Source organism: Anarhichas minor, unplaced genomic scaffold (genome assembly GCF_050575085.1).
Source record: "Anarhichas minor isolate MPS153535 unplaced genomic scaffold, ASM5057508v1 ptg000069l, whole genome shotgun sequence".
Lineage (NCBI taxonomy): Eukaryota > Metazoa > Chordata > Actinopteri > Perciformes > Anarhichadidae > Anarhichas > Anarhichas minor.
The window spans coordinates 823,958-842,801 of NW_027466515.1; the positions used below are offsets into that span (position 1 = coordinate 823,958).

Sequence of the window (18,844 nt, forward strand, 5' to 3'; positions counted from 1 at the left end):
GCGTTTTTTTCCTTTGTATTTCCAGAAACAAGACAGGAAGGGTGTCGACGCACTGTCGAAGTGTGCGACCCGAAAAAAGAAAGTCGTTGGTGTTTTTTGGGGGCTGACATGAAGATCGATATTCCTCCAGTTGTGTAATATTGATCCGCTGACGATGGAGAAGCTGACCGGGTTGTGTGTGCTGTTAGCGGCGCTGAGCCTCGCTGTAACCGAAGACAAGTTATTCACGGAAGGCGGTAATCTCACTCTGGAGGTGAGGCCTTCTAATCCGGAACCCATTAAAAAGATCCTGTGGAAATTCAAAGGTAATCTGCTGGCTGAGTGGATCAAAGACAATGACCCTGTGGAGTATTACCGCTCGTTTAAAGGCCGCTCAACCCTGGACACGAAGACTGGACGGTTGGTCGTCAACAGCATGTCTAAAAATGACACGGGCGTGTATTCAGTGGAGATCAACGGCAACGTCCAGAGCGTGAGCTACACGGCTAAATGGATCAGGATCGTCCCCCAGCCTGAGGCAGTTCTAAAACCATTGACTTGCACATCTTCTTCAAAGGCGTGTAATGTGAGCTGTGATGGAGACACAACAGACGCGGAACCAGTCGCCTACAGCTGGAAGATGGGAGCCAAAGACTGGGAGCTGTTGGGAAAGAGCATTGCAATCAACGACATTAAGAATGCATACGATAAGGACTTCACGTGCAGGATGACTAACTCACTCAGTGAGAAAGTTAGTGGAACCATTATCAATCCGTTCTACCAGGAGGACAAGCCGGATCCGCCATCCGTTGCGGGGATTGTGTTCAGTGTGCTGATCCCTTTGGCTCTTGTGGGTGTGGGTGTGGGTTTGTGGAAATTGAAGAAATTCCCCTTCCAAAATCGATGCTCCCACATATCTGATACTGAAGATGAACCAACAGATAAACCAACAGATAAACCAACAGATAAACCAACAGATGAACCAACAGATGAACCAACAGATCAGCCTGAGTTACGTCCACTTAACGGTGAACTACCTGTATGAAGCTGTGGAGCTGTTGTCTCACAGAAACAGGATCAACTGTCCTCAGAGTGCTGTTTGCTACAGGAAACATGGACATGTTTGTGTGATTTTAGCTTCCAGCTGTGTGCATCATCCACTGTTACTTGCATTAGAAGTATTCTCATACTTTTTTTGCCTGAACAATAATGTTGATTGGAGAACAGCATGAAAACATGATGATGATAATATGTGTTTAAGAAAGGAAGATGAATGGATGAAACGACTCATAAACTGCCTTTCAGTATCAATTCGGCTACATTTCAGCTTGGAATTCGTACTATTCAGACAATCCTACATGATCCAAACAATATACTAATACTATATATTATACTAATAATAAGTATAAACTAATCTAACAAAAGTGTGAGATTTAATTACCCATCTCTGAAATAGCTACGCATCTTAATTTTTTTTATTTTTGACAAATGAAAGTCTTTTCTATTCTTTGTCTTTTTTAATTTAAAAGAAAAATTGCTTGTATTAATGCACCTTAGGAACGCTGTCACTATTTTGTTTCTGCTTTAATTAGCAGTTTAAGAAGAAGATTGAATGTACATCGTGTAAACATATATTACACATGCTTTTATGATAAAGTGAACAAAAATTGCAGTTAATGTCGAAGCATGTATATCTGTGACATTAATCTTCTGGATCAATCTGCTTAAAGTCATTTTATGCACTGTTGTCTGTAATATTGTTTGGCTTTTACTGTTTTTGTCCATTTAGTTTAGTGTCTTTTTGTGTGTTAAGTTTGGGGAATACGAGCCACTATTTTTGTAATTTATTGTAGTTAGCATTTTTAAGTTATGATTTGCTATATGAATCGTTTATATAAAGTGCCCTACACAATAAATTGTGTGACTGCTATACAGACTGTATTTGTCCATATTTTACATTTGTAGCAGGTGAACGCAGGAAATGAAGTGAGCCCGGAAGTGAACCGGGATCACCCTCTCATCTGCCAACTCATATGAAACCGCTGCATAGTGTTTTGATGTCCTACATTGGTCTAAATCCTAATTAAAGGCCATTGATGTATTCAGATCCTTTACTTAAATAATGGCAGCAGTAATACACAATTAAATACTTCTCTACAAGTAAATCAAGAGCGTCCCCCAGCCTGTGGTAGTGATAAAACCATGGGGACATGGATATTATACAGAGGTGTGTATTGTGAGCTGTGATGGAGACACTACAGAGGCGGAACCAGTCACCTACAGCTGGAAGATAGGAGACCGGGAGCTGTTGGGAAAGGACATTAAAATCACCGTCATTAAGAACAGACGCGATAAGTTCATCACGTGCCGGATGACTAACCCACTCAGTGAGAAAGTTAGTGAAACCATGATCAGTCCGCTCTACCGGGGGGACGAGCCGGTGCCATCCTTTGTGTGGATTATGTGCGGTGTGTTCGTTGTGCTCGTCGCTGTGGCTGCTGGTGTGGTTGTGGGTGTGTGGATGTGTGTGGCCATGTGTGTATTTAAGATATGCTCCTTCCAAAATTGAGGCGCCCACAGAACTGCTCCTGCATATGAATCAAGAATTCAGCCTGAGGAACTTTCACTTTACGACCTAGAGACTGTATGAGGTTTGTCCTCAGAGTGCTGTTTGCTACTGAAAACATGAACATGTTTGTGTGATTTTAGCTTCCAGCTGTGTGCATCATACACTGTTACTTGCATTAGAAGTATTTTTATACTTTTTTTGCCTAAACAATAATGTTGATTGGAGAACAGCAAATTGTCAAATTGCTTCTCATAATGCATCTCAGGAACGCTGTCACTATTTTTTTTATGCTTTAATTAACAGTTGAAGAAGATTGAATGTACATTGTGTAAACATATATTACACATGCTTTTATGATAAATAAAGACAACAAGAGTTAATGTCGAAGCTTATATGTATGCCATGTCATTGGACTAACACCTTTTTATGCACTGTTTTCTGTAATATTGTTTGGCTTTTACTATTTTTGTCCATTTAGTTTACAGTATTTTTGTTTAAGGTTGGGGAAGAGGATACACTATTTTGATTTGATTTGCATATGAATTGTTTATATAAAGTGCCTTGACAATAAATTTGTGACTTTGCTTTACAGACTGTATTTGTCATTATTTCACATGACACGTGAACGCAGGAAATAAGCGAACCCGGAAGTGAACCGGGGATCACCCTCTCGTCTCGCTCCTCTCTGTGCGTTTTCTTTTGCCGGCTCTGGTTTCGCCTTCTTTGACACTTGTCCCTCCGTGTTTTCAGACTCTGGGTTTTTAGGATAATGTAGCATTTCAAAATTAAAGCCCTTCAAAATCTCATTCATGAGCTAACTTCAAATCACATTCATAAGACAATTCGTCTAGTTTCCGATTAGATTTGAGAGGAAATGGTGCATAGTTACAAAATCATTTATAATTATAATCTGAAAAATAACACAAGTTATCAGATAAATTAGTAAAAACTACAATTTTTGTTAGCATTTTAAAGTTTTGATTCGCATATGAATTGTTTATATAAAGTGCCTTGACAATACATTTGTGACTTTGCTATACAGACTGTATTTGTCATTATTTTACATGAGTAGCACGTGAACGCAGGAAATAAGCGAACCCGGAAGTGAGCCGGGGATCACCCTCTCATCTCTCCTCCTCTCTGTGCGGTGATGCTCGTAACGTTAAACCAGAGAGACGCCGCCGCCTGTCCGCCGTACCGGGGATGGATTTAGAAGAAGCTCTTCAAGTTGTCGGTGCGTTTGGACCCTACCAGAAGCGGGCGGTGGCTGTCCTTGTCCTGACACAGGTTGGTGCATTTTTAAAAACAACGTTTTGTACATATGAGAAAACAATAACCGCGGTAAGCTTTCCGGGTTTTCACAGCTAGTAGCGCGACGTGGCTCTCATGCGCTATAACGTTGCTGTGGACCAACACAATAACACGTGTTGGCGGTTAAACATCATAACGTTAGAGCTGTCGCCACGTGTTTACAATTTAGCTATAGCTACGAGTGCAGCAACTGCACTCAACAAACCCTGGATGCCTACGTTGACACGCACTGCAAATGTCGGAGTTGTTTACATTTGGGCTATTGAAAGGAAATAGCTAGTAGCTACGTCATTCACTCGCCCACGTATTCCAAACTATTTAAGTAACCCCCCCCTCCCCATGGTATGTAATATGTAATTTCACTTATATCAAATTTGATCGCACATATTGGCGTCATGATTAAAGTTAGCCGTCCTTCTAGCTAACGCTAGCTAGTTAGCTTGCTCACCAAACTTAAATCCCAGAAGTTTCCACACGATGTGAGTCTGGTATTGATTTAAAGTCAGTCAGCTGATGCAGTGAAGCCTAAAGGAGCTGCCAACTCATATGAAACCGCTTTTTAAACAGTTCATTTAGTTTAGGAAGTAGGATCATTTTCTCAACACATTAAGGAACCCAGATCACAGAACGTATATTTTAAACTTTATTTTGATGTTGGAAAATGTTACACCGACATCTGATGAGACGTGTGTCCATGTTTTTAGACCATGCCTGCAAAGACCATACCTGCAAAGAGAAAGAGAGAGAGATTTGAATGTTTCAGGTGCGTTTACGCTGCATGCAGACATAAAAACAATACATCCACGAAGATACAACTCTACGCTGCCCCTCCTCCTCATCTGTTTCTCTGTCTCCCAGGTCTGTTTTTTGAGGTGATCTTCGGGTATGTGACCGCCTTCGCACCCAGCTATGAGGTCTTCGCCGTGTCTCGTCTCCTCATGGGGCTGATGAACGGCGGCATCGGCCTCGTCGGCTTCATTCTCACTCAGGAGTACGTGTGCAGGTCCTACTGGGCCATGACCGGTACGCAAACACCAGAACAATCCCATCATACATCACTCTATATGATGTGTTGGTTTGTACCTGCTGCCAAATTAGTTGATCTTTTGTTTTGGATATTTTTCAGGTAAAATACTGAATGTTCAGGGACCAAACCTGTGTTTCTTTCTTTCCATTACAAGGCGGTCACTTTAGCCTCTAAATGACCCTGCAGTTCCTAAGCTGCTGAATCGATTTTTAAAATGTAATTTCCATCTTCAGGGACGTTGACAAGCATAAGTTTTGCAGTCGGCATCGCACTGTTTGCAGCTCTGGGCTACTTTATCCGGCCGTGGAGGACCCTGGCCATCGTGGCCAACTCGTCTGGTGTCCTGTTCTTCCTGATGTCTGTGTGAGTACGAACCTCAGAGATGAGATGAGTCCACACATAAAACCAGAACAATTAGAAGCCTTTCCTCTGAGGAGAGGATTCTAAAACACACACATGGATTGGATAGATATCGTGTAAGGTTCGATCAGCACCAGTTTCAAGGCAATACAGGAATGTTAAGAATGTAAATAAAATGCAACTAAAGCAGAATACATTCAATTTGTCAAACTAACCAATTTTTTTTGTGTGCATCATTTAGCCTATTCTTTTTTTTACAAATCACAATATAGTCACTAAATTAAGATATAAAGAATGCATGTTTTGTAGCTCATGAGATAAAAACATAAACACACTTGTGTAATTTGCTCCAGTGCATTTTAGCATTCAGAAGAAGTTAAAACCTGAAGAGTAATCTATCTGTTAGCATCGTAGTAACGTTATGAGTACTGGCCGAATATAAGACGACCTCCGCGTTTTTTAACACGTGTTTTTGGAAAAGGAATCTGTTGTTTTGAATATGTAAATATGATAAAGCCTCCGCTCTTTTAAACGCTATATCCAGATAATCATATTTGTGCCAAAACAATGATCTCTCCTTACCTCCTTTCCTCCAGAACTCTTCCAGAGTCTCCTCGCTGGCTGTATTCTCAGGGTCAGATGGAGCAAGCTGAAGAGGTAAAATACATTCATGCAATCGCAATGTCTGGGTGTAGTTAAGTGCTGAGGCTTGTCGTAGATTTAAGCCCCAAGATTTAGAGAACACCACATATTGGGGTCACTTCTTTTCATTGAAAACATTATGAGCTCTAGAAAAGATCGGAATTAGAAGTGGCTGAGAGATCTGACAGGATTTACAGCAGCTTACATCATCATGCAATGGCAACGTGAAACTCGTGAATTGTGCATGATCTTTGAAACGTCGTTCCTGACTGTTCATCTCGTCTTTACAGGTTCTGCGCTACATGGCGCTGAGGAACGGCAACGCTGTCAAACACCTGACACTTCTAGTTGTGTAATATTGATCCGCTGACGATGGAGAAGCTGACCGGGTTGTGTGTGCTGTTAGCGGCGCTGAGCCTCACCGTAACCGAAGACAAGTTCTTCACGGAAGGCGGTAGTCTCGCTCTGGACGTGAGTCCTCCTTACCCGGACCCCATTACAAACATCCTGTGGGAATTCAAAGGTAATCTGCTGGGTGAGTGGATCAAAGACAAGGTCCCTGTGGAGTTTTACCGCTCGTTTAAAGGCCGCTCATCCCTGGACACGGAGAATGGACGGTTGGTTGTCAACAGCATGTCTCAAGCCGACAGGGGCGTGTATTCAGTGGAGATCAACAACAAGGTCCAGAGCGTGAGCTACACGGCTAAATGGATCAGGATCGTCCCCCAGCCTGAGGCAGTTCTAAAACCATTGACTTGCACATCTTCTTCAGAGGCGTGTAATGTAGGCGTGTAATGTAATGTGAGCTGTGATGGAGACACAACAGACGCGGAACCAGTCACCTACAGCTGGAAGATGGGAGCCAATGACTGGGAGCTGTTGGGAAAGGACATTGAAATCACCGACATTAAGAATGGACACGATAAGAACTTCACGTGCAGGATGACTAACCCACTCAGTGAGAAATTTAGTGAGACCATTAACAATCCGTTCTACCGGGAGGACGAAGCAGTGGCTGGTGCAATGTTTTTCTAGGTACTAGGGCTGTGCCACATCCAATCAAATTCAACAAACTTCCCAGTAACACTTTGACAAACACGTCAGAATATCTTATTTTTGTCACCCTCACAGGCAATTCAGTATAATATAATAATATACATATCATATAATATAACACACACACACACACACACACATATATGAATCTACTCGACCAAAAGGGTGAAAATATTGAATTACCCACCTCTAGCAACGCATCTTAATTTCTTTATTTTGGACAAATTAAAGTCTTTTCTATTCTTTGTCTTTTTTAATTTCACAGAAGATGCTGATATTGACTCATCTGTGATTCTTTGAGTAGTGTCACCATGAACTGGGCAGGCTGACACAAGTACATATGAGGAACTGGAGGATTCTTCAGTGTTAATGGAGCGATGAGACAGATGCACTTATAAATTGCTTATAATAATGCACCTTAGGAACGCTGGCACTATTTTTTTTCTGCTTTAATTAACAGTTGAAGAAGATTGAATGTACACTGTGTAAACATATATAACACATGCTTTTATGATGAATAAAGTGAACAAAAAAATGCAGAGTTAATGTTCAAGCATATATGTATGCCATTAATCTTCTGGATCAATCTGCTTAAAGTCATTGAACTAACATCATTTTATGCACTGTTTTCTGTAATATTGTTTGGCTTTTACTATTTTTGTCCATTTAGTTTAGTGTATTTTTGTTTAAGGTTGGGGAAGAGGAGACACTATTTTTAAGTTTTGATTTGCATATGAATTGTTTATATAAAGTGCCTGGACAATACATTTGTGACTCTGCTATACAGACTGTATTTGTCCTTATTTCACATGAGTAGCAGGTGAACGCAGGAAATGAAGTGAACCGGGGATCACCCTCTTATCTGCCAAGTCATATGAAACCGCTGCAGTGTTTTGATGTCCTACATTGGTCTAAATCCTGATTTAAAGGCCATTGATGTATTCAGATCCTTTAACTTAAATAATGGCAGCAGTAATACACAATTAAATACTTCTCTACAAGTAAAAGTTCAAAACATTACTTTAGTAAAAGTATGTAAGTAAATTATTCTAAGAAAAAAAGGTTAGATCCTGATTTAAAGGCCATTGATTGAGAAAGTATTCAGATAATTTTACTTAAATAATGGTAGCAGTAATACACAATGAAAGAGAGACTTAAAATTGAGATTTTTTTCCATGGCAACATTACTTCTGCTTAAAATAAATACGAGTACTTGTTCTATTACATTTAATTTATTTTTAACCGCGCGCACACACGGACACCTATGAGAGGAGGAGCTGGTCCTCGTTGTTTTCGTTTCGTTTCCATAAACTGGACAGGAACAGTGTCGACAATCTGTCGAAGCGAAGCGACCTGAAAAAAGAAGCCGTTGGTTGTTTTTTTTGTCTGACATGAAGATCGATATTCCTCCAGTTGTGTAATATTGTTCCGCGGACGATGGAGAAGCTGACCGGGTTGTGTGTGCTGTTAGCGGCGCTGAGCCTCGCTGTAACCGAAGACAAGTTCTTCACAGAAGGCGGAAGCATCACTTTGAACGTGAGGCCTTATTACCCTGATCCCATCAAACACATCCTGTGGAAGTTCGGAGGTGATCTGCTGGCTGAGTGGAATAAAGACGATGCTCAACTGGAGTTTTACCGCTCGTTTAAAGGCCGCACAACCCTGGACACGACGAATGGACGGTTGGTCGTCAACAGAATGTCTAAAAATGACACGGGCGTGTATTCAGTGGAGATCAACGGCAAAGTTACAGAAAATAGTGTGAGCTACACGGCTAAATGGATTATTACTAAGCACGTCCCCGAGCCTGTGGTAGTGATAAGAACAGCATGTACAGCTTCTTCAGAGGAGTGTATTGTGAGCTGTGATGGAGACACAACAGAGGCGGAACCAGTCACCTACAGCTGGAAGATGGGAGACAAAGACTGGGAGCTGTTGGGAAAGAGCATTGAAATCACCGTCATTAAGAATGCACACGATAAGTTCATCACCTGCCGGATGACTAACTCATTCAGTGAGAAAGTTAGTGAAACCATTATCAATCCGTTCTACCGGATCAATCCGGTGTGGATTGTGGGGATTGTGTTCGGTGTGCTCGGTGCGCTGATCCTTTTGGCTCTTGTGGGTTTGTGGAAATACAGAACAGAACAGATACGGGAGCGGCTGGAGCGGATGGAGCGGCGGGAGCGGCTGGAGCGGCTGGAGCTGCTGGAGCGGCTGGAGCGGCTGGAGCTGCTGAAGCTGCTGGAGCGGCTGGAGCTGCGGGAGCTGCGGGAGCAAGGTGCAGCACCTTGCTGGTGCAGCAGCTGGTGCAGCAAGGACACATCGACAAGGGACTAGCGGAGCCGGAGTTCGAACCGCCAACCCTCTGATTGGCCCTGCCAATCTCTACTTAGCCACAATCGCCCCCGATTGCATTAGAAGTATTCTCATACTTTTCTTGCCTAAACAATAATGTTGATTGGAGAACAGCATGAAAACATGATCATATTTATGTGTTAAAGAAAGAAAGATGAATGGATGAAACAACTCTGCTATACAGACTGTATTTGTCCTTATTTCACATGAGTAGCACGTGAACGCAGGAAATGAAGTGAACCGGGATCACCCTCTCATCTGCCAACTCATATGAAACCGCTGCAGTGTTTTGATGTCCTACATTGGTCTAAATCCTGATTAAAGGCCATTGATGTATTCAGATCCTTTACTTAAATAATGGCAGCAGTAATACACAATTAAATACTTCTCTACAAGTAAAAGTTCAAAACATTACTTTAGTAAAAGTATGTAAGTAAATTATTATAAGAAAAAAAGGTTCGATCCTGATTTAAAGGCCATTGATTGAGAAAGTATTCAGATCATTTTACTTAAATAATGGTAGCAGTAATACACAATGAAAGAGACTTAAAATTGAGTATGTTTACATGGCAACATTACTTCTGATAAAAACAAATACGAGTACTTGTTGTATTAAATGTAATTGTAATCGCGCACACACAGGACACCTATGAGAGGAGGAGCTGGTCCTCGTCGTTTGTTTTGAATTTGTAGAAACAATAGAGGAAGCGTGTCGACCCGAAAAAGAAGACATTCCTCCAGTTGTGTATTATTGATCCGCTGACGATGGAGAAGCTGACCGGGTTGTGTGTGCTGTTAGCGGCGCTGAGCCTCGCCGTAACCGCAGATAAATTCTTTACGGAAGGCGGTAATCTCACTCTGGACGCGAGTCCTCCTTACCCGGACCTCATTATAATCATCGTGTGGAAGTTCAGAGGTGATCTGCTGGCTGAGTGGATCAAAGACAAGGTCCCTGTGGAGTTTTCCCGCTCGTTTAATGGCCGCACAACCCTGGACACGAAGACTGGACGGTTGGTCATCAACAGCATGTCTCAAGCCGACACGGGCGTGTATTCAGTGGAGATCAACAACAAGGTCCAGAGTGTGAGCTACACGGCTAAATGGATCAAGAGCGTCCCCCAGCCTGTGGTAGTGATAAAACCATGGGGACATGGATATTATACAGAGGTGTGTATTGTGAGCTGTGATGGAGACACTACAGAGGCGGAACCAGTCACCTACAGCTGGAAGATAGGAGACCGGGAGCTGTTGGGAAAGGACATTAAAATCACCGTCATTAAGAACAGACGCGATAAGTTCATCACGTGCCGGATGACTAACCCACTCAGTGAGAAAGTTAGTGAAACCATGATCAGTCCGCTCTACCGGGGGGACGAGCCGGTGCCATCCTTTGTGTGGATTATGTGCGGTGTGTTCGTTGTGCTCGTCGCTGTGGCTGCTGGTGTGGTTGTGGGTGTGTGGATGTGTGTGGCCATGTGTGTATTTAAGATATGCTCCTTCCAAAATTGAGGCCCCCACAGAACTGCTCCTGCATATAAATCAAGAATTCAGCCTGAGGAACTTTCACTTTACGACCTAGAGACTGTATGAGGTTTGTCCTCAGAGTGCTGTTTGCTACTGAAAACATGAACATGTTTGTGTGATTTTTAGCTTCCAGCTGTGTGCATCATACACTGTTACTTACATTAGAAGTATTTTTATACTTTTTTTGCCTAAACAATAATGTTGATTGGAGAACAGCAAATTGTCAAATTGCTTCTTATAATGCATCTCAGGAACGCTGTCACTATTTTTTTATGCTTTAATTAACAGTTGAAGAAGAAGAAGAAGAAGAAGATTGAATGTACATTGTGTAAACATATATTACACATGCTTTTATGATAAATAAAGACAAGAGTTAATGTCGAAGCATATATGTATGCCATGTCATTGGACTAACATCTTTTTATGCACTGTTTTCTGTAATATTGTTTGGCTTTTACTATTTTTGTCCATTTAGTTTACTGTATTTTTGTTTAAGTCTGGGGAAGAGGATACACTATTTTCATTTGATTTGCATATGAATTGTTTATATAAAGTGCCTTGACAATAAATTTGTGACTTTGCTTTACAGACTGTATTTGTCATTATTTCACACGTGAACGCAGGAAATAAGCGAACCCGGAAGTGAACCGGGGATCACCCTCTCGTTATCAGATAAGTTATCAGATAAATTAGTAAAAACTACAATTTTTGTTAGCATTTTAAAGTTTTGATTCGCATATGAATTGTTTATATAAAGTGCCTCGACAATACATTTGTGACTCTGCTATACAGACTGTATTTGTCATTATTTCACATGACACGTGAACGCAGGAAATAAGCGAACCCGGAAGTGAACCGGGGATCACCCTCTCATCTCTCCTCCTCTCTGTGCGGTGATGCTCGTAACGTTAAACCAGAGAGACGCCGCCGCCTGTCCGCCGGACCGGGGATGGATTTAGAAGAAGCTCTTCAAGTTGTCGGTGCGTTTGGACCCTACCAGAAGCGGGCGGTGGCTGTCCTTGTCCTGACACAGGTTAGTGCATTTTTAAAAACAACGTTTTGTACATATGAGAAAACAATAACCGCGGTAAGCTTTCCGGGTTTTCACAGCTTGTAGCGCGACGTGGCTCTCATGCGCTATAACGTTGCTGTGGACCAACACAATAACACGTGTTGGCGGTTAAACATCATAACGTTAGAGCTGTCGCCACGTGTTTACAATTTAGCTATAGCTACGAGTGCAGCAACTGCACTCAACAAACCCTGGATGCCTACGTTGACACGCGCTGCAAATGTCGAAGTTGTTTACATTTGGGCTATTGAAAGGAAATAGCTAGTAGCTACGTCATTCACTCGCCCACGTATTCCAAACTATTTAAGTAAATCCCCCCTCCCCATGGTATGTAATATGTAATGTCACTTATATCAAATTTGATCGCACATATTGGCGTCATGATTAAAGTTAGCCCTCCTTCTAGCTAACGCTAGCTAGTTAGCTTGCTCACCAAACTTAAATCCCAGAAGTTTCCACACGATGTGAGTCTGGTATTGATTTAAAGTCAGTCAGCTGATGCAGTGAAGCCTAAAGGAGCTGCCAACTCACATGAAACCGCTGCATAGCGGTTTGATGTCCTAAATTGGTCTAAATCCTGATTAAATGGCCATAGAATGGAGGAAGTATTCAGATCATTTTACTTAAATAATGGTAGTAATAATACACAATGAGGCTTTTTAAACAGTTCATTTAGTTTAGGAAGTAGGATAATTTTCGCAACACATTAAGGAACCCAGATCACAGAACGTATATTTTAAACTTTATTTTGATGTTGGAAAATGTTACACAGACATCTGATGAGACGTGTGTCCATGTTTTTTAGACCATGCCAACAGGTGCTGTAGTGGTGACGTTAATGTGACTTCTCATCTCTCAGGTTGGTACCGTAGTGATCTGTGTGTTTCAGGTGTACATGGCCTGTCAGTCCATGCTGATCGTGCTGGTTGGATCTACTCCAGAGTACCGCATCGAGCCGCAGGACGTGGTCCCATCCAGCCAGCAGGAGCTCCACCAACACGTCTCCTTTACAGAGGACATTGACTCCATCGTGACAGAGGTGAGGGAGCTAGAGTTCATAAGCGTCATCGCTTTGGCCCAACCAAACGCCGCTGATTCAGCATGTGTGCTTCTCCAACTCTTCTCTGTGTTCCCCAGTGGTTTCTCATCAAGCAGCAGGCCTATAAGGTCAGTCTAGCCGGATCGCTGTTTTTCGCCGGGCTTCTGGTCGGGAACATCGTGTTCGGGCCGCTCTCCGACAGGATCGGAAGGAGACCTGTTTACTTGACGGGTGAGGACAATCTCAGACCAGGATCAGACAGATTTGATCAGACAGATTTTTGCGCCGGATTTGAAAATGTAAACATTTAAAAGAAGTAGGTAGAAAAGGTTTCGTCCTGTTTTAAGTTTAACAGATTTTAAATGGGAAGTTTCAGTGATAACAATTCTGAAATATTTGCAATATTTGAAATATTAGGAAAAAAAAAAAAAATAGATAGTGGTTTCAGATCGGTACTCTGTACCAGCAGGTACTCGCTGTGAGGTATCGTGAGAGATAAAGTTGGCTTGGTGCATCCCTAATTATGGCATTATACATTTGCTGTGGAGAACATGTTAGGACACATTTCTTTTCATCAGATAATTACTGCTGGGCAGAAAGTGTTAGTTTACACTGGGATTATCAGAACCTGCAAAGAGAAAGAGAGAGAGAGAGAGATTTGAATGTTTCAGGTGCGTTTACGCTGCATGCAGACATAAAAACAATACATCCACGAAGATACAACTCTACGCTGCCCCTCCTCCTCATCTGTTTCTCTGTCTCCCAGGTCTGTTTTTTGAGGTGATCTTCGGGTATGTGACCGCCTTCGCACCCAGCTATGAGGTCTTCGCCGTGTCTCGTCTCCTCGTGGGGCTGATGAACGGCGGCATCGGCCTCGTCGGCTTCGTTCTCACTCAGGAGTACGTGGGCAGGTCCTACTGGGCCATGACCGGTACGCAAACACCAGAACAATCCCATCATACATCACTCTATATGATGTGTTGGTTTGTACCTGCTGCCAAATTAGTTGATCTTTTGTTTTGAATATTTTTCAGGTAAAATACTGAATGTTCAGGGACCAAACCTGTGTTTCTTTCTTTCCATTACAAGGCGGTCACTTTAGCCTCTGTTGGGAACGTAGAGGAGCGTGTTTGGTTATCAGCATCTAAGAAACTAAATTCTTGACATCAATAGAAATATTAATGTCAGTAACAATCATTAATGATTATTAATAATAACGGGGCACCACCCTGCGAACAGGGACCAATAACCAAACAATAAAACTAAGTCTCATAATTAGCGTTCACTCATAATGTCAATAGTCTGAGTACTATTACACATTCAGAGTGAAAGTGAAGGTTTATGTTCGAGCACAGGCCACTACATCCAGTTATTATTACACACATATGCACAAGTAATCACAGACGACTGCTCTTTAAAATATAACAGAGTTTATTAAATAAAATAATAAATGATCAAATCAAGTAATATCAAAATAAACAAACACTATCATACAATTATATGTCTAATACCAAAAGTCAAATGAATAAAGTGGGGTAAGGATATGTATATAGATATATGTACATGTGTGAGTGTGTGTGTGTGTGTGTGTGTGGAAACAAAGGGGGGGGGCCTACTCAAACAGTGATGGTACGTAACCTAAAAAGGGGCGTGTGAGCCTACAAGCAAAGATGGCGGAGTCTATTGACCCGCGACAAGATAGCTGAGAGGTGGCTACGTGTAACCACGTGGGACGGCGCACAATGTGGGTTGGGACAATAGATTACGCGACCACGTGTCTGAGAGGTTCACCCAAAATCAGTGAATCTAACTATGTGTGTGCGGGTTAGTAGGAAGAGAGGGAGAGAGAGAGAGAGAGAGAGAGAGGAGCTCTGAGCGCGGTGCTCAGCGCTGCAGTGAGAATGTGAGGAACAGCTGATCACTCGTAAACTCTGCGGTCGGATTCTGAACCGACCGGTCACGCTTGTACGGTGATAGTTGCGGTTCTAGATCTCACTCACAGAGCCGATTTAAAGAACAGAGAATAAAACCAAACAAAATAAAAGAATCCCCAAAACAAAACACATCTTTATCACTGCGGTGAGATGCGAGTATTGCTCTCTTATCACCCCGAAACTCGGTCGGCGAGACGAGGCTTCGCCACAGTGGTTTTGGTCTTTGAAGTGATAAAATCACAACCTCCACATCCACTAGCAGCGACGGATCTAATGCAAACAGTTGCGGCAGGAAATACACAATATAACGGGACTCCGTGGTCCGCGATGCTTGCGCAATAACACGTTATAACACGACAGTAACTTAACGTAACAAGACACAGGAATAACAACGACATAACGAATAGGCTAAATTAAGCTAATGCTATGCTAAGCTAAGCTAGGCCCAGATACCAGTAACTCTTACTTGTAGAAGCTTCGTTCGGTAGGGTACGTTTCCCGTGGTGGGGATCACTCGGCCCTCGAGTAGCCGCTGGCTCTCGGTGGCGCGGCCTCGGGGCTGGCTGGCGCAGACTCGGCCTCCTCGCTGCAGAGAGGGGCTTTTTAACTTCGGCTGAGGGACGAGGTTTGGGTCGTCCTTCCCGGAAATCTTCGGCGAGGAAAGATTGTTACCTTCTGCCGGCGGTGTGTACACAAAAAGGGTGGGAGAACGGGGCATAGGAGTTATCCGTTCTCGCACTACAGGATCCAAAACTCAAAATAAAACACAGTCTGTTCGACCAGCGAATGTTGCATGTGACCTGATAGGATTTGATGAGGCCGCGGTTCCTCGTGGATCTTCTTGTCCCCTGGACGAGTCCGGAGTGAAGAGGCCTTGTGGACCTCCTGACACCAGCGCGTGTCCGGGGTGAAGAGAGCCTTGTGGATCTCCTTACACCAGCGGTGTCTGGACGGAAGAGAGCGAATGGCGTTTCCTGCTCGCTTATAAACCAGGTCTCGAACAGTGGGGGGCCATTTCTTGGCCAATGAGGGGCCAGGATCAAGTTTTGGCTGTGCTGGGAGGTGTAGTCATTCATCTTGGAGTTTCCATCAGACGTTGTATGACAGGACGGAGCATGGGTGCTTCTAGACTAGGGCCAGATCCCAACACCTCTAAATGACCCTGCAGTTCCTAAGCTGTTGAATCGATTTTTAAAATGTAATTTCCATCTTCAGGGACGTTGACAAGCATAAGTTTTGCAGTCGGCATCGCACTGTTTGCAGCTCTGGGCTACTTTATCCGGCCGTGGAGGACCCTGGCCATCGTGGCCAACTCGTCTGGTATCCTGTTCTTCCTGATGTCTGTGTGAGTACGAACCTCAGAGATGAGATGAGTCCACACATAAAACCAGAACAATTAGAAGCCTTTCCTCTGAGGAGAGGATTCTAAAACACACACATGGATTGGATAGATATCGTGTAAGGTTCGATCAGCACCAGTTTCAAGGCAATACAGGAATTTCAAGAATGTAAATAAAATGCAACTAAAGCAGAATACATTAAATTTTGTGTGCATCATTTAGCCTATTCTTTTTTTTACAAATCACAATATAGTCACTAAATTAAGATATAAAGAATGCATGTTTTGTAGCTCATGAGATAAAAACATAAACACACTTGTGTAATTTGCTCCAGTGCATTTTAGCATTCAGAAGAAGTTAAAACCTGAAGAGTAATCTATCTGTTAGCATCGTAGTAACGTTATGAGTACTGGCCGAATATAAGAGGACCTCCGCGTTTTTTAACACGTGTTTTTGGAAAAGGAATCTGTTGTTTTGAATATGTAAATATGATAAAGCCTCCGCTCTTTTAAACGCTATATCCAGAAAATCATATTTGTGCCAAAACAATGATCTCTCCTTACCTCCTTTCCTCCAGAACTCTTCCAGAGTCTCCTCGCTGGCTGTATTCTCAGGGTCAGACGGAGCAAGCTGAAGAGGTAAAATACATTTATGCAATCGCAATGTCTGGGTGTAGTTAAGTGCTGAGGCTTGTCGTAGATTTAAGCCCCAAGATTTAGAGAACAACACATATTGGGGTCACTTCTTTTCATTGAAAACATTATGAGCTCTAGAAAAGATCGGAATTAGAAGTGGCTGAGAGATCTGACAGGATTTACAGCAGCTTACATCATCATGCAATGGCAACGTGAAACTCGTGAATTGTGCATGATCTTTGAAACGTCGTTCCTGACTGTTCATCTCGTCTTTACAGGTTCTGCGCTACATGGCGCTGAGGAACGGCAACGCTGTCAAACACCTGACACTTCTAGTTGTGTATTATTGATCCGCTGACGATGGAGAAGCTGACCGGGTTGTGTGTGCTGTTAGCGGCGCTGAGCCTCACCGTAACCGAAGACAAGTTCTTCACAGAAGGCGGTAGTCTCGCTCTGGACGTGAGTCCTCCTTACCCGGACCCCATTACAAACATCCTGTGGGAATTCAACGGTAATCTGCTAGCTGAGTGGATCAAAGACAAGGTCCCTGTGGAGTTTTACCGCTCGTTTAAAGGCCGCTCATCCCTGGACACGGAGAATGGACGGTTGGTCGTCAACAGCATGTCTCAAGCCGACAGGGGCGTGTATTCAGTGGAGATCAACAGCAACGTCCAGAGCGTGAACTACACGGCTAAATGGATCAGGATCGTCCCCCAGCCTGAGGCAGTTCTAAAACCATTGATTTGCACATCTTCTTCAGAGGCGTGTAATGTAATGTGAGCTGTGATGGAGACACCAAAGACGCGGAACCAGTCACCTACAGCTGGAAGATGGGAGCCAACGACTGGGAGCTGTTGGGAAAGGACATTGAAATCACCGACATTAAGAATGCACCGATAAGAACTTCACGTGCAGGATGACTAACCCACTCAGTGAGAAATTTAGTGAGACCATTAACAATCCGTTCTACCGGGAGGACGAAGCAGTGGCTGGTGCAATGTTTTTCTAGGTACTAGGGCTGTGCCACATCCAATCAAATTCAACAAACTTCCCAGTATGATTTAATGCAAAAAAAGTCACGGTATCAAACACGCATGACTAATTTGCAGTTAAATATTTAACATTTATTCCAACACGAAAAAAGCAGTACATAACACTTTGACAAACACGTCAGAATATCTTATTTTTGTCACCCTCACAGGCAATTCAGTAGAATATAATAATATACATATCATATAATATAACACACACACACACACACACACACACATATCAATCTACTCGACCAAAGGGGTGAAAATATTGAATTACCCACCTCTAGCAACGCATCTTAATTTCTTTATTTTGGACAAATTAAAGTGTTTTCTATTCTTTGTCTTTTTTAATTTAACAGAAGATGCTGATATTGACTCATCTGTGATTCTTTGAGTAGTGTCACCATGAACTGGGCAGGCTGACACAAGTACATATGAGGAACTGGAGGATTCTTCAGTGTTAATGGAGCCGATGAGACAGATGCACTTATAAATTGCTTATAATAATGCACCTTAAGAACGCTGGCACTATTTTTTTTCTGCTTTAATTAACAGTTGAAGAAGATTGATTTCTGTAATATTGTTTAGCTTTTACTATTTTTGTCCATTTAGTTTAGTGTATTTTTGTTTAAGGTTGGAGAGGAGACACTATTTTTAAGTTTTGATTTGCATATGAATTGTTTATATAAAGTGCCTGGACAATACATTTGTGACTCTGCTATACAGACTGTATTTGTCCATATTTCACATGAGTAGCAGGTGAACGCAGGAAATGAAGTGAGCCCGTAAGTGAACCGGGATCACCCTCTCATCTGCCAACTCATATGAAACCGCTGCAGTGTTTTGATGTCCTACATTGGTCTAAATCCTGATTAAAGGCCATTGATGTATTCAGATCCTTTACTTAAATAATGGCAGCAGTAATACTCAATTAAATACTTCTCTACAAGTAAAAGTCCCGCAT

General features: G+C 42.5%; 5 protein-coding genes and 1 pseudogene across 7 annotated transcripts; all 6 read left to right on the forward strand.

The window, feature by feature from the left end:
• The first annotated feature begins 11 nt into the window (after window positions 1-11).
• On the forward strand, window positions 12-1,909 carry LOC142934560 (CD48 antigen-like). The gene has a single exon (XM_076078965.1). The coding sequence runs from the start codon at window positions 155-157 to the stop codon at window positions 1,022-1,024; it is 870 nt and encodes a 289-aa protein (XP_075935080.1). The 5' UTR covers window positions 12-154; the 3' UTR covers window positions 1,025-1,909.
• A 2,875-nt stretch (window positions 1,910-4,784) lies between these two features.
• LOC142934581 (CD48 antigen-like) lies at window positions 4,785-11,412 on the forward strand (annotated as a pseudogene).
• Window positions 8,382-11,412, forward strand: LOC142934577 (T-lymphocyte surface antigen Ly-9-like). Its single transcript, XM_076078989.1, has one exon. The coding sequence runs from the start codon at window positions 8,382-8,384 to the stop codon at window positions 9,282-9,284; it is 903 nt and encodes a 300-aa protein (XP_075935104.1). The 3' UTR covers window positions 9,285-11,412.
• LOC142934580 (uncharacterized) lies at window positions 10,068-11,412 on the forward strand. The gene has a single exon (XM_076078994.1). It carries the CDS (start codon window positions 10,068-10,070, stop codon window positions 10,809-10,811), a length of 744 nt encoding a protein of 247 aa, XP_075935109.1. The 3' UTR covers window positions 10,812-11,412.
• Window positions 11,413-11,701: 289 nt separating this feature from the next.
• LOC142934579 (solute carrier family 22 member 15-like) lies at window positions 11,702-18,601 on the forward strand. Of its 3 annotated transcripts, none has more exons than XM_076078992.1 (7): window positions 11,702-11,859; window positions 12,788-12,937; window positions 13,036-13,168; window positions 13,704-13,868; window positions 16,087-16,216; window positions 16,789-16,849; window positions 17,125-18,601. In XM_076078992.1, exons 1-7 carry the CDS (start codon window positions 11,776-11,778, stop codon window positions 17,194-17,196), a joined length of 795 nt encoding a protein of 264 aa, XP_075935107.1. In that variant the 5' UTR covers window positions 11,702-11,775; the 3' UTR covers window positions 17,197-18,601. The 3 variants fall into 3 exon arrangements, with proteins under 3 accessions (XP_075935107.1, XP_075935106.1, XP_075935108.1); XM_076078991.1 differs by having other exon boundaries at window positions 11,708-11,859; window positions 12,758-12,937; XM_076078993.1 differs by having other exon boundaries at window positions 11,720-11,859; window positions 12,704-12,937.
• Window positions 17,207-18,770, forward strand: LOC142934582 (CD48 antigen-like). The gene is given in 3 exon segments (XM_076078996.1): window positions 17,207-17,611; window positions 17,614-17,740; window positions 17,743-18,770. Coding segments are annotated over 3 exon segments (645 nt in total). The 3' UTR covers window positions 17,856-18,770.
• Window positions 18,771-18,844: the final 74 nt, after the last annotated feature.

Excerpts from the sequence above, each read along its gene's own strand:
- LOC142934560 (XM_076078965.1), top strand. The coding sequence starts at position 155 with ATGGAGAAGCTGACCGGGTTGTGTGTGCTGTTAGCGGCGCTGAGCCTC.
- LOC142934577 (XM_076078989.1), top strand. The coding sequence starts at position 8,382 with ATGGAGAAGCTGACCGGGTTGTGTGTGCTGTTAGCGGCGCTGAGCCTC.
- LOC142934580 (XM_076078994.1), top strand. The coding sequence starts at position 10,068 with ATGGAGAAGCTGACCGGGTTGTGTGTGCTGTTAGCGGCGCTGAGCCTC.
- LOC142934579 (XM_076078991.1), top strand. The coding sequence starts at position 11,776 with ATGGATTTAGAAGAAGCTCTTCAAGTTGTCGGTGCGTTTGGACCCTAC. Across the intron at positions 12,938-13,035 it reads TTGACTCCATCGTGACAGAG|TGGTTTCTCATCAAGCAGCA; the intron begins GTGAGGGAGCTA and ends TGTGTTCCCCAG. Across the intron at positions 16,217-16,788 it reads CTGTTCTTCCTGATGTCTGT|AACTCTTCCAGAGTCTCCTC; the intron begins GTGAGTACGAAC and ends CCTTTCCTCCAG.